At 40.3% G+C, this 13542-nt stretch overlaps 1 protein-coding gene across 3 annotated transcripts; it reads left to right on the plus strand.

The window, feature by feature from the left end:
- Positions 1 to 65: 65 nt before the first annotated feature.
- On the plus strand, positions 66 to 12270 carry LOC103356242 (zinc finger protein ubi-d4). 3 transcript variants are annotated; one of them, XM_008280325.1, is made up of 11 exons: positions 66 to 126; positions 1788 to 1948; positions 2263 to 2370; positions 2604 to 2800; positions 3782 to 3874; positions 4237 to 4321; positions 4812 to 4946; positions 5577 to 5708; positions 6253 to 6365; positions 8149 to 8230; positions 10501 to 12270. In XM_008280325.1, exons 1-11 carry the CDS (start codon positions 95 to 97, stop codon positions 10584 to 10586), a joined length of 1224 nt encoding a protein of 407 aa, XP_008278547.1. In that variant the 5' UTR covers positions 66 to 94; the 3' UTR covers positions 10587 to 12270. The 3 variants fall into 3 exon arrangements, with proteins under 3 accessions (XP_008278547.1, XP_008278548.1, XP_008278549.1); XM_008280326.1 differs by having other exon boundaries at positions 2607 to 2800; XM_008280327.1 differs by lacking the exon at positions 4812 to 4946.
- The last annotated feature ends 1272 nt before the right edge of the window (positions 12271 to 13542 follow it).

Below are 13542 nucleotides of genomic sequence, written 5' to 3' on the forward strand. Positions count from 1 at the left end.
GTGCACTTCCTGTTTTACACCGCAGGAGGCAGCAACGGTCGCTAACGTCTGTGCGCAGGCGCAGTGGCACTTCACACAACTGCAATAAGCAAACATGGCGGCGGCCGTCGACAGTGTTGTGAAAGTGTAAGTTTATCTTTATTTATCGTAAGAGTAAAGCTCCCAGCGACACAGAGAAGCACGTTTAATTGGTTGTTTATCATGTTACTGCAGAGGGCCGAAAACTGTTCACAGCGCGTCCTCAGTGTTGAATACAATAATTGTCCCAAGAGAATATCGTTATCCTCTGTGCTAAGGTTAGCCTGTTAGCTGTGGGCACATATAAATGAGCCAAATCCATTGTGGAGCTGTGTTTGAGCCACTACTAATGCCTAACTCCGCTGCTCTTGGGTGTGTTTAATGTGGTATTACACACAGTATCATCAGCCTGCTAATAGTCAGCCGCTTGCAGATGAAGGAGAGAGTTAATTTTTCAGTAACCTGTCAGGTTGGCGGGCGCTTTGTTGTGACGAGAGACTTGCTAACAATCAACCTTTTGTTCCGACACTCCTGCATCGTTACTGTTAATGTTGGTTTTTGTAATCAAACTAGGCTTGGTTATATGTGTCCTGTAAATAAATAAATACGGTGAACTTAAAGCCAGAGCAACAGTCTGTGAGCAGTGTGATACAACAATGCGACAAAGAGAAGCTGAGAATTAATACAGTATCTGTGAGGAAGGCAGTTACTCGTATACCAGAGTGATCACTCATTTGAAACACACCGAAAATGGCTGCCGTGTGATAATTGTGATCATACCGAGCATTAACATAGCGACAGGAGAGACATTTCTCAATTACAGAGTGTCAAAATGCTGCAATATGCAAGCAAAGTAGCAATAGGTTGTCTCGTGGAGCCATTTGCAGACATTTCAATGCTACCTTGTGCCGCAGCTCGTCGAAATTCTATTTGTGTGAACACATAAAGTGCTTTTGATCACTGCGGCACTGAACGGTTATATCAGCCACAAAATCATTAAAATAATTTCTATTAATTTGAAAATTAGTTTTTATCATGAATTTATCATTTTCTCTTCGTTGCATTGTGCAAAAGCATACTACATAGTAGACCCAACTAAAAAATTAACCTGACTGTTATACATCCGATGATATTAGTTTGTTGCAGATTTGAATGTTAACAGATAAGTGTCACAAGGGAACTGTATGTCAAGAGACACGTGCATAGGAGAGGAAACAGCATATCCAAAAGTTTCAAAAGACTTCCACACACAGTATGCAGGAGTCTTCTTGAAACTTAACAAGTTAAATAAATTGCGATGGAAACAGATATGCTTTAGGTAAAATATTTTAGGTGGAAAACAATGTCACTATTGCATGGTTTGTTGAGCAGAGAACACCTAAAAGTGTATTTTTAAACTTTATATTGTGTGCTCAACTTAGTACATACCAATGTCATAATGTTTGATAAAGCTGATTAAAATGCAATTGAGAGCTACAGAAAAAGCCAGTCAGTGGCTTGTAGTATGTCAATTTATTATTTAGTTAAGAATGTTGAAATAAAGCAACAGTAAAAACTATTCAAGACATTCCAGAAATAAATGTTTATTTGAGAACACATATTCAGTTATGATTAGTGCTTGCACTTGTTACGTGTAGCTCTACTTTGTTTCACAGGATGCTTATTATTTTTACTTTGTTTAATTTGCAATATTTCTCCAGCAGTGATTATTAACAATCTATCCTGATTTGTGTTATTTGACCTGTCAGTGTCCATCTTTCACATTTCAGGCTGGGAGAGCAGTATTACAGAGATGCTATGGAGCAGTGTCACAGTTACAATGCTCGTCTGTGTGCTGAGCGCAGCATCCTCATGCCTTTCCTGGACTCTCAGACTGGTGTGGCCCAGTCTAACTGTTACATCTGGATGGAGAAGAGACACCGGAGTGCAGGTATTTAAGTAGTGTTGAGTGATGATTTTCTGTGATGAATAATTGTCTTTCATTATTATTTGTATCCTCATCATATAATCCATTCATGCTATTGTTTTATAAATACTCAGCCAACTGTGATTAAAAACTAAGAGAATTCGTTTAGAACTTCTTGTTTGAACCTGTTTTTATAATTCTTTGCTAATGTAGTGATACCTGTAGCATGCCATCTGAACAGAAAAACACCTTTCAAAACACAAAAAGACAGAAGTATTTTCATAGTTTCCTAGACCACATTAAAACTTTCCCATTTGCACTGTTCTGTGCCACATCAGGTGTGGCTCCAGGGCAGCTGTACACTTACCCAGCTCGTCGCTGGAGAAAGAAACGGCGTTCTCATCCCCCTGAGGACCCCCGCTTGGCCTTTCCTCCTCTCAAAGCAGGTACTTTCTCTGATCAAACACCTTTACCACCCCCAACAACATTTGATGGGTTGGATTTATTCATGCTGGTAGAACTTTACTGTTAAAGTTCAGTTCGCAGTAGTCCTTATTTATTAGTTGTTAGTAGGAGGCCCAGTTACGTTAATCGATAAATTAATTTGTACAGGCTAGTATGTCTGGCTGTTAGTGTGATATACCAATGCATGCATTACTGTTCTGCTCGTTCTGTGCAGCAGATTTGGAGCTGGGTCTGAAGCGTGATGCTTTGGGAGCCGTGGATGGCAGCAGTTTGGAGGCGCTGCTGAAAGGGGAGCCCCTTGATAGGAGGAGTGGCGTGTCGGACGTCCGCGGCCCTGAGGATGATTCAGCCACTGTGGAACCTCCTGCTACATCAACAGCCACTCACACATCCTCTGGGCGCATCCGAAAGGTGAGACTCAAAGCTGACTGAATGCGAATGTTGTGTCTTAGTAAGGCTGGCAGATGTTGAGATGCACCGATAAACTTAGCATGCTGTGGTGTTAGAAGGGCAACAAACTACAGCATCTGACGTTTTAGAAATAATCACGCAAAAGTAATTTTATTTAAAGACCAGGTCTTTCTTGTGTGATAATGTTAACAGATAGGTTTGATCATGTTTGCCTGTTTTGCTTTGTGCTTGCAAAGCTATTCCTCAGTGGCATTTTTCCCAGTGATCAGGCTAAACCTCCGTGATTTCTCCACTTTGAGGTCTGTCACGGTCGGGGGCTGATATCTTCCCCAAATCTTTTATGACATGTATAGAGGTGTTTCATCTGGTGTTTCATTTTACTGTAATCTATACTGTTATTCAAGTATATTGCAGTTTCCAAATTGCTGATGCAGAGTTGACTAACAGCAACAAGCAATTAACAATAAGAAATCACACATTTTTCTGACAATTTCACAAGCCTTTCAAACAGTGAATGTATTCACGTCATGATTCCGAATACAGATAATTGTAGCAAAAATCTTCCTGTTCAGGCACGGCACATTGTTTCACCAAACTTCAGAAATGTATTCTCAAACAATCAACGCTCAGTGACTTAGTGTAGCTCAGTGGTCTAAGCAGATAATTGGCAGAATCATTTTATTCAGCAGTTCCGCTACAGAGCATGAAACTGAGGTGCTTTATCGCTATTGCTAGTTTTCAGCTCATATCTCTATTTGGGCTCTAACATGCACAGCAGTGTTGAAACACACAGCTTTCATAAAACCACAGTGCACTATAGACATCGACGTTTAGGAATGAAAACTACGATCTCCAGTGTCATTATGACTGTTGAACAACTTGAAGGCAAGTTTTTAAAAGATGCTACATGCTGGCTGTATAATAATAATGTAGAGTTAATACGTGTCATATGGCAAACTAATCCAGACTCTCTTACTGCAGAGAGTACTGGACCACGATGATTACTTGGATGATCTGGATGATGAAGACTTTGAGGATGAGACCCCCAAGAGACGAGGCAAGAGCAAGTCCAAGGTGAGCGTCTTTTGACTTAATCAGCAGTCAGTTCCGCGCTGAAGATCAATGCAGGGCAGAAAATACCACAGTGTTATTATCATACTTAAGTGCTCATGTTTAGTTTCAGTGCTGGCGCTTTAAAAAAAAAAAGAAATGTGGTTCTAGTTAGTTTCTTCATGTGTTCTGGATACTGCCTACATCAATGCGTTGTGCCAGTGTTAGTCTCCGATTTTTAAAAAAATGCTGTTTAATTCTGTAATTTTTCTACATCACAGGTGCTCCGTGGAGTTCTAAAATATTGCTAAGCCAAAAACAGTTAAGTATATGAACAGTGTGACTTGTTGTTTCAGTAGTGCTGTCTGTCTCAATGGGTTCTTTAGGGCCGCAGTGACAAGAATGGCAAGAAGAAAACGGAGGCTGCAGCTGCAGCACTGGAGGAGAGGGATAAACCTTACGCCTGCGACAGTGAGTAGAAGTTTCCTTTGCAATGTCTGTGTGTGCCATGCATGTGAGCAAGAGGCTTTTGCTTTTTCCCCCTGAAAGACAAAGACAAGCCTTCTGCCATGCATGGCGTTATCTGAAAGACCCCACCAGGAACTAATAGAGATTGGAAAAGTTGCTCTACTGGATGCGTTTTTTTGTTTTTGTTTTTTGGTTGTTGTTTTTTATTTTTTGTCTTTTTTTCTTGAGATGCTGCCGCGTGTGTGCTCTGTAACTACCTGTTGGCTCTAGCTCACTGTGCAAATGCTCACTTCCGCTGTATGAGTTTGCTACTAGCGTGTCTGCCAAAAATTCATTTTGTGAAAATAAATTTTCAAAAATAATGGAAAAGCTGGTTTCGGGGTGGTGAACGACGCACTTCCACCTTGGTTCCACCTTGGGCCTTTTTGGACGGCAGTTAGAATGAGCCGCCATCACTGTAACACTTTTGTATGATCGTGTGTGTGTGTGTCAGTCTGTGGGAAGCGCTACAAGAACCGTCCTGGCCTGAGCTACCACTATACACACTCTCACCTGGCCGAGGAGGAGGGCGAGGACCGCGAGGAGATCGAGGCACCACCCACTCCTCGCCAGCCAGAGGAGCAGAAGAGTGAGTCACGCTCTAGTGCTGAGAGAGAGAGAGACGGAGAGAGAGAGGGGAGGGAGGTTTGGTTGCATGCTGTGTAGCATGTGTATGTTTGTTCAAGGGAAGTCTCTCTCTCATTCTTTTTTTTTTTTCATTTTTTTTTTTTTGTTCCGCTCTTTTCATTTTTTGATTTTCATGATTTTGAATTCCAAATTTGGGATTTGGCCAGTGTTCCTGACTGAAACTTGCTTGCACAGTTGGGACTCTTGGCATTTTTTCAGCATATCATTCATCTTTTTCCCCCCCCCAACATATTCATCGCATTGCTGTTTTTTTTTTTTGTTTTTTTTTCTTTGTGCACGCGACACCGTGTTAGCAAATGCATACAACAAGTGCGTTTTGTCAGTTTGTCACTCATTCATTAGTTTGGATCACATTCAATACATCATCAGTCAGTTACAGAGATTAAAGAATGTCGTTGGCAGACATGACATGGGCAGGTTTGTACTTAAAAGTTTTAATCAAAATTGTATTCAATTACAGTTAGAGACTCATCTGGAGGAAGAAAGATGTTTTTAACTGATTTTCCTTGATGGCCTAAAGCGACAGTTCTAATGTGCACTGAATACTGTCTTCACTCATTCTCCTGCTCAGCAACTAAGAAGGGTCCCAACGGACTGGCACTGCCCAACGACTACTGTGACTTCTGTCTGGGAGACTCCACCTTAAACCAGAAGACTGGTCAGTCAGAAGAGCTGGTATCCTGCTCAGACTGTGGACGCTCAGGTACGAACTTTACATGTTCTCACAAAGCCAGAGCCTTGAGCTATCTGTTATCACATGGCATGTATACAGTTTCCAGAGGTACAAACTAAATCTGTTGCCCCACTAACTACTGTTGTTCGATATGCTCTTTGGTCTGAAGGCTAACTTTAGATCGTTAGCTGAACACGTTAATTGTTACAGCCTACATTAGAGCAGATAAATACACCATCCTAATTTGTTTTTAACTTCTTTTTATAGTTTTAATTGTGTGGTGTTGTGCAGCACTGTGGTCTTTTTTGTGCATGTGTGTTAATATGTGCATTTGAGTAAATTGACTTGGCTTGACTTAGTGCATTCCTTAGACTTTTGGGGTTGTGGTTTCAGTTTCAGAAAGAGATCTTTAGCACCACTCTGATTGCTTCATCATGTGGAGAAATCCAAAGTTTCACAAATCTGCTGTCTTGTTACGGTTGCTAAGCTATGTTTAGGCAGTCATTGCAGTCACTGGGGTTGAACAACCGTCTCAATGGTTTTGATTTAACATTTCTCCCTCTACTTTCTGAAGGCCACCCGACGTGCCTGCAGTTCACACCAGTGATGATGGCTGCAGTGAAGACCTACCGCTGGCAGTGCATCGAGTGCAAGTGCTGCAACGTTTGTGGCACCTCGGAGAATGATGTGAGCTATAGAGCTATAGATATTCCCAGCAAATATGTGTTCAGTGTTTCCCAATGAGTTGCGCTGTTGTGCTTACAATCTGTTGCTAAAAAAAGTAAAGTAAACAAAACTCATTTTGCCTGACTGAATCAAAGTAGTGCTTCAAGAAATTGTTTCGTGTGATTGAACCAGTGGAGTTTATTCAGGACCAAAAAGGGCAGGACATTTCAAAATATCCCATTATTGGGATCTTTGCCACAGTTATTTTGTTGTACTGCATTAAATGGAAGTTAAATAGAAATTTACACCAGCCACCAGCCAAACACTGGTAACATATTGAGGTGACTGGTACATTTCAGACAAAAATAGTCCTGGTTAATTTTTCAGTGGCTGGTAAATTTGAACATGAATCTGCCAGTGGCTAGTAGATGTTTACATTTTAAACATAATACAAAAGTAATTTCCACCCTAGTGTTAAATAGTATCAAAGCACAGGGACGCAATACAGAGCAGCTTGAGAAGCAGCAACATTGTTCTACGTTTACAGTTCAGACTCAGTGTAATTGTTCTGCTTAGTCTCAGCGTGTCAGGCCTATGCTTAGTCTCATTGTGATGTTTTAATGTGATAAATATCCATCTACATTATGTAAATAGCTCAGGAAGCCGATGTACTGCATTGACTCAAATATACAAGTCCCCCCCTCAAAGACATGAGGTTTGAAAAAAAATGGACGCAGCTTTCTACTCAGTGACAATGAAAAATCATGTGTTGATTTATTTATTTTTTTGTGATAGGAGCCCTACGGCAGTCATGAAAATGAGTTGTTTAGAGCCTTAATGTTTCTAGGCTAGTCAGGGTTTGGAGTGTTTTATAATCATGGAAGTGTTTGCAAAGCTCAGTTTCATGTACAGGAGTTTGAAGGTTGCTGCCTCAGAGGAAAGAAATTCAAAACCTGTTTGTAGGATCTTTTATCATCACTGCAGGTAGTTATCATTATTTTTAGTGGAATCCAGTCAAACAGCAAATATTTACAACTGTCAGTTGATGACTTATTGCCAAAGAAAACAGTCTGTCAGGGGAGAGTGTGAGTACGTGACAAACTGCACACTTGTCAGATCACATACCACTGTATTTCATGTTTTACTTGAACAACAGAAAAAAACTGTCTTTGGATGAGTGGTGTCTCACCCCAAAAGAGGTGTTTTCTCAAAAACAGAAGGTGGAAAGGGGAGGGGGCCATCTTATAATCAGGGTTGTCTTATATTTGGGCCGAGTTGGTCACAGTTGTTGGAAAAGTTCTGCTTTATTGACTTCTAGAGGAAACATGTCACATGGTTTAAAATCAAAATCAGGAAAATGAAGATTACAGAATCATTAAAACTGAAAAGTACAAAAACAGGATGACACAGGACTATGATTAAACAAAAATACGACAAAACATGAGCCAGAGACAATGTGGATGCACTAAATATTGCAGTATCCCTTGAGTGGCAGTAAAAGGCTGCACTCTTCTCTCTCTGGATATTAGCCCACAGCTGCACTGTAGTCACAAAACTGGATATAAATCATAAGTGAGCCTCCTGAACCAATAAATTGAGGTACCTTAATGTGTACACTTTCAAATGTAATGGTGACACATTGTGGTCATTAAATACAAGCATATACAAGGACCTGCTCCTTTAAATGACAAGCAGTGTTGAGTTTTTGCGAGGAATGGTCTCACTGCTCCCACATTTTTCTGCCTGCTCATTTTTTGTTTTTTTGTCTTCTCATTGGACTGAACATGTTGTTGTGTTTTCACAGGACCAGCTACTGTTCTGTGACGACTGTGACCGAGGCTACCATATGTACTGTCTAACTCCACCCATGACTGAACCACCGGAGGGTAAGCCGAAGCCTTAACGCACAAGTTCACAGCCTGGAGGGACTTGTGCATGTTGTTAAACACAGCTGATATCATCAGTTTGTGATGGGTTCAAATGGGATAGTGTCGGGAAAAGGTCACCTTCTTGGCCGCCACTAACCCAGATGGTCTGATCTGCTGCCTTATTCTCTAATTAGCAGTTTAGAGACCTCTCAGCAATTTTCACAGGGCTTTGTGACCTTTACCACATAAATACATTCTTAACAGGCCCTCTGTGCATTGGCAGTTTCCCAAAACGCACAGTCTTGACATTGTTGTAAGTAAACAGATGCAGGAGTCTCTCTTAGGAAAAACAAAGCAAGAGCTCTCACCCTTCGAAATACGAGGATTACTGTTAAACTACATAATTGTATTTCACATTCTTATTAAATAAATGCTTCTCAATACATAAAAATATAAACAAACTTCCGATAGAAACTAAGGCTACGTTCAGACAACAGGTTAATGCGACCTGTATCTGATCTTTTCATGACAGTCTATCCACTTGGATATGTGGTCCTAAATCTGATAGGTATGTGATCTTTTGCCATGCGACTTCTGTCTGAATGGCCAGGTCGCATTTATCCGACCTACACGTCATTGATGCACGACACATGTCACTATTCTGCGGTCAAGTAGGCAGAAGTGGGAAGAAAAAAAAAATAACCATGGTGGATGATAATGTGGAGTCCAATCAATGGAAGGAAAGCGAAGTTTGAGTTAATTAATATTTTGGGGGGGCAGTTCTGTTCAGGCCAAACTTGAGGGGTCTTATTGGAACCGGGCGGTTTTTGAAAACATTTTCAAAGAAATGGCCAAGTGCAACTCTGCACCCACACGTTTCTCTGTACAGATGTTGCTGCCACTGCCCCACAAAATGCCTTAGGGGTCAAAAACCTGGCTCTCTTCCTTTTTAATGTCTGTGAAGATTGTCAGTCATCCAGGTCATGGTTATTCTCATAGATTAATCGTAGCAACTGGACTTGCTTGAGTTCCTTGAGGATGTTTCACCTCTCATCCAAAAGGCTTCATCAGTTCTGAGTGACTACTTGGGAGTTCCAGATACTTACATCCTAAAGGAGGGACTAACACCTGAGTTTTGGTTTCAGTTGGGGGTTTGTTGCTCTTCCCCCTAACCGAAGTGGTTCCTTTTTAATCTTCCCCTTAAAGTGATTACGTTGTAAATGTGCTGGCTCCAGTTGGACAACAACTTTAAATGTGAAAGATACGTTCCACTGTTACCATCCGTGTTTACTTCGGCAAACACTGAGCATGCTCACTGCGTGTGACGTCGTTGTGTCCTCTTTTGCGAAGTTCACACAGGAGATCACATACAAGTCGCATTTAATTGGAAATGTGACCGAACTCGCAAAAAAAATCGGATTTCACAAAAAATCCGAATTGAGCATTGAGTCCTGCAGTCTGAACGTAACCTGAAAGAATGGTTAGATTTTAAACTTTCCATCAGTCATTAAACTACTCATGTGTGACAAGCAGTTGGGTTGGGAAACTTTACCAAATCTAAACTTTAAACTATCATATTTCTTTAACATTGATTCTTTCATCATGTCTCATTTAAGAATTATCCATAAACAAACTGCTCCAACCAGATTAAAAAAAAAAGAGCAAACAATCAACATTCATGTGACAAAAATTCTGTGACTTTTTGGCTGACTAGGGCTGAGCTGCAGGCTGTGTTTGTACAGTGCAGATAGGAGACACGTATGTAGTGTAATTAAAATAGTAGTGAGCAAGAAAATATCTGTAATATGTTGAGTCACACATTTGGCATTAGAACTTCATATACTACACAAAAGAGATTTCTAAATTCCCGTTACCGTTAGCCGTTGTTGTTGTGTCTCCACAGAGGTGCAGGACTTTATACTGTAGTCAACAATGAGCCCACAATGAGTAAAAATGTTACAGGAGCAAAGAAACAGACAGAAACTGTTTTGGGTTTAAACATCACTGAAGTGTATGAACAGTATATTTCTCAGGAACATGTTTGTACGGCGACCTGTCCAGGGTGTCCCCTGCCTTCACCCTAAGTCAGCTGGGATAGGCTTCAGCCCCCCAGCGACCCTAGTGAGGATTATGCAGTGTATAGATAATGGATGGATGGATGGATGTTTGTACAGTCCAGTTATTTTCCCTAAATAAGACTGTGATGCTCACAGACAGTAAACACTGTATTTGTACATTAACACCTACAGCCTTGAATCCCTGTCTCACTTTGCTTATGTGCTTTTTAGGGAGCTGGAGCTGCCACCTGTGCCTGGCTCTGCTGAAGGACAAAGCCTCCATATACCAGCAGAACCAGAGCTCCGCCCCCGAGTGACAGCACAACTACAAACTCCACCCCCTCAGCACCAGGACCACACCCTCGATCGAAACGTCAGACCTCCTCTCAGTCCGGAGCTCCAGGCTCCGTCCAGATGTAGCTGAGCCAGACCGCAGATCAGCTTTAGAAGCCTTTCATATCTACAGCGCCAACGGGGCCCTCAGAACCAAAACAGACCTCAGATAAGTCAAAACGAGGATCAAACCGTCACTACCAACCTGCCTGCAAAGTCCCCCGAGGCTCGCCGTCAAACACATTGTGTGTAAATACAGTATAGACACACATGTTCTCCTGGACTGTTACACACACTAGACACAGAGACCGAGCGCATGCAGTAACCATAGTAACTGCTGTCTCCATGGGAGCTCCCAGGAGAAAACGGATTAGCATCACTGCTAATTATGTGCACCCTTTCACACTCAAAGACGCAGGGTGGACTGACAAGACAACACAGTTTCTCTTCTGCCAAATTATCTATTTTTACTCCCTGAAAGTGACGCCAGGAAAGCGTCGCCACATATACAGTCAAGGATTATTATTATTATTGTTATTATTATTCTTGTTATTGTTCTGGTTACTAGTGGGCTTTTGTAGTGACATTTGTCCGTGTACTCTTGTCTGATCCATTGGGGCATTTATCTTTTGAAAAGGTTTCCCTGAGCGGGAGCCGGTCAGTGCCAAGGTCCAGCTTCATATGAAACACAGTGACTGCTCAAAGGGAGCTCATCATAAGCACCATCAATCATCTTTGTCTTCAATCAGGGGCACAAAGATGGTAAAATTAAGTCTGTTAGCACAAATGCTTTTGGTGTTGCTACTTTAAAAAAAAAAAAAAAAAAAACAGAAAAAAAACAAGTTTTCATTACTGATTCTGTTAGAGATCAGTTGCTTCAACCAAACACTACACAACTGAGCGCATACTGCAGCCTGGGCTCATTAAGAATACAACTTTAAGTATGATGCCATTTGTGAACATTGTTTCTCCATCAGACAGAGCTGATGCTCTGGTTTCAGTCAGTGTTTGTTAATACTGTTCTTATCAGAGAAACTAACGGCGGTTCCACATTTTAGCCCATCCAACACATGAAACTAGTGACCATAAAGATACATCCTTTTCTCAGAGACGTTTTTGTGCTAGCTTTTTAGAAATAGTTTGGCAGTGACATCATCCTTTTCACATGTTGTTTTAAACAGCTGCTGTCGCTCCGACGACACACAATCATTTACAAACTGTAGCTGCTTTTATCATTTGTCACACTGAGGCAGATTTGCATGCAGATTGCACCTGTATGAATGCACACACACACACTCACATCACAAGTGTTTTTTTTTTGTTGTTGTTTTTTTTTGTTGTTGTATTGTTTGTATTTTTTTTTTTACATTTTGTATTACCTGATATTTCATTGGTATTGGGAGTTTTTTCTAGTAGAATTTTGTAAAGTCTACGGTATAGCAAACACTTCAATATATAGCTCCTAATGCATTCTATGTACTGTATTGACTTTTTCTATTTTTGTTATGACTGTGACATGTTTGAATTTATTTGATTATTCTGATATGTCAGACCTTCATTATGAGTATTTGTAAAATGATGTACTTTGTTGTACTATTTTTATTTTTACATTTCTTTGGTATTGAAGCCGATTTAGCCTGACTGAAATAAAAATCACTTTGAATTACGTGTCCATGGTTTTTGCTTCAAGTACTTCATTACCAGCAGTATTTAAAGGGATGTAATATAGTTAATATATGTTATGATCACCTCTTAGGGCCACGTCTTTGTGCAAACTTACAATTTGCAAACTTTTGGAGGTGCAAATCTTTTCCCTCATGAATTGATCAATACGCGGTAGTTATTTTTTTTATTCTTATGATCAGCTGTGACAGAAGGAAGGGGTGGCAACGAGTCGTCCTACAAAGAACATGTAGAACAAGGCAATAGTAAAGTCTTTGACCTCATGTTGTTTTGTTATATTCAAATTGAGAATAAATCAGCCAAAAGAAGCAGTTAGCCTTGTTAATTAACGTGGTGCAGTTTAAAGAGGACGTTAAAAGAAGAAAACACATCTGTTGTTGCACACACTTCTCGTCTTGCTTTAAATATTGTGTTGCTTCTATGATGAGGGCTCAATTTGCCCCTTTTAGTCCTTGTTTGTTTTTGCAGCTGCTGCAAAAAACATCAGTCACAGTTCAACATTTTACACCAATTTTGTGAGAATAGTGTGTTTATACTAAAAAAGTGCACAAAGGAAATGGAGGAGGTACCAGCTCTGGGAGAGTTGGGACAACAAAAGTGCTACACTTTATTTGCATATGTTCTACAATTTGCCTGTTGACACAAATATGTTGGTGTTTTTGAATACAGTGGTGTATTTATATGTTGAATAAAACACATACACAGTTTAATAAAGTAGCACCTGAGTGGCACTTAGCTTACTCTTTTGTTTACACTAAATATTATGTAGTTTTGCACATTGTTAGTTTGCAAATTCCTGCACAATGTAAATATTTCCATTATTCTTCATTAGTTATAATCCCTTGGATTTGCTACATTTGCTGCTTATTTGTCTTTATTTATAACAGTCTACAGATTAGCTGCACTTGCTTTTAAAAATCTTTTTTTTTTTTTACAATTTAATTTGGCAGACACTTTTATCCAAAGCGACGTACATGTGAGAGCAGATACAACACAAGCAAGGATCTAGTCAGGAGACAACAATTTAGATAAGTGCCATAGAACAAGTTCAAGTGTGACGGGACGCTGATGCCAATAGCAGATTGTGTGGGAGGTAATAGGAATTTGTTTGTTTGTTTTGTTTTGTTTGTTTTCAGTCTTTTCAGTTTTTTGAAGCTCTGTTTGTCAGCGTTTAATATTATGCACTAAAACACCAAGATGAATTCCTCATATGTGAAAACCTGACTGGTTATAAAACTGATTCAAACTGTGATGTGT

Source organism: Stegastes partitus, unplaced genomic scaffold (genome assembly GCF_000690725.1).
Source record: "Stegastes partitus isolate 25-593 unplaced genomic scaffold, Stegastes_partitus-1.0.2 Scaffold190, whole genome shotgun sequence".
Taxonomy (NCBI): domain Eukaryota; kingdom Metazoa; phylum Chordata; class Actinopteri; family Pomacentridae; genus Stegastes; species Stegastes partitus.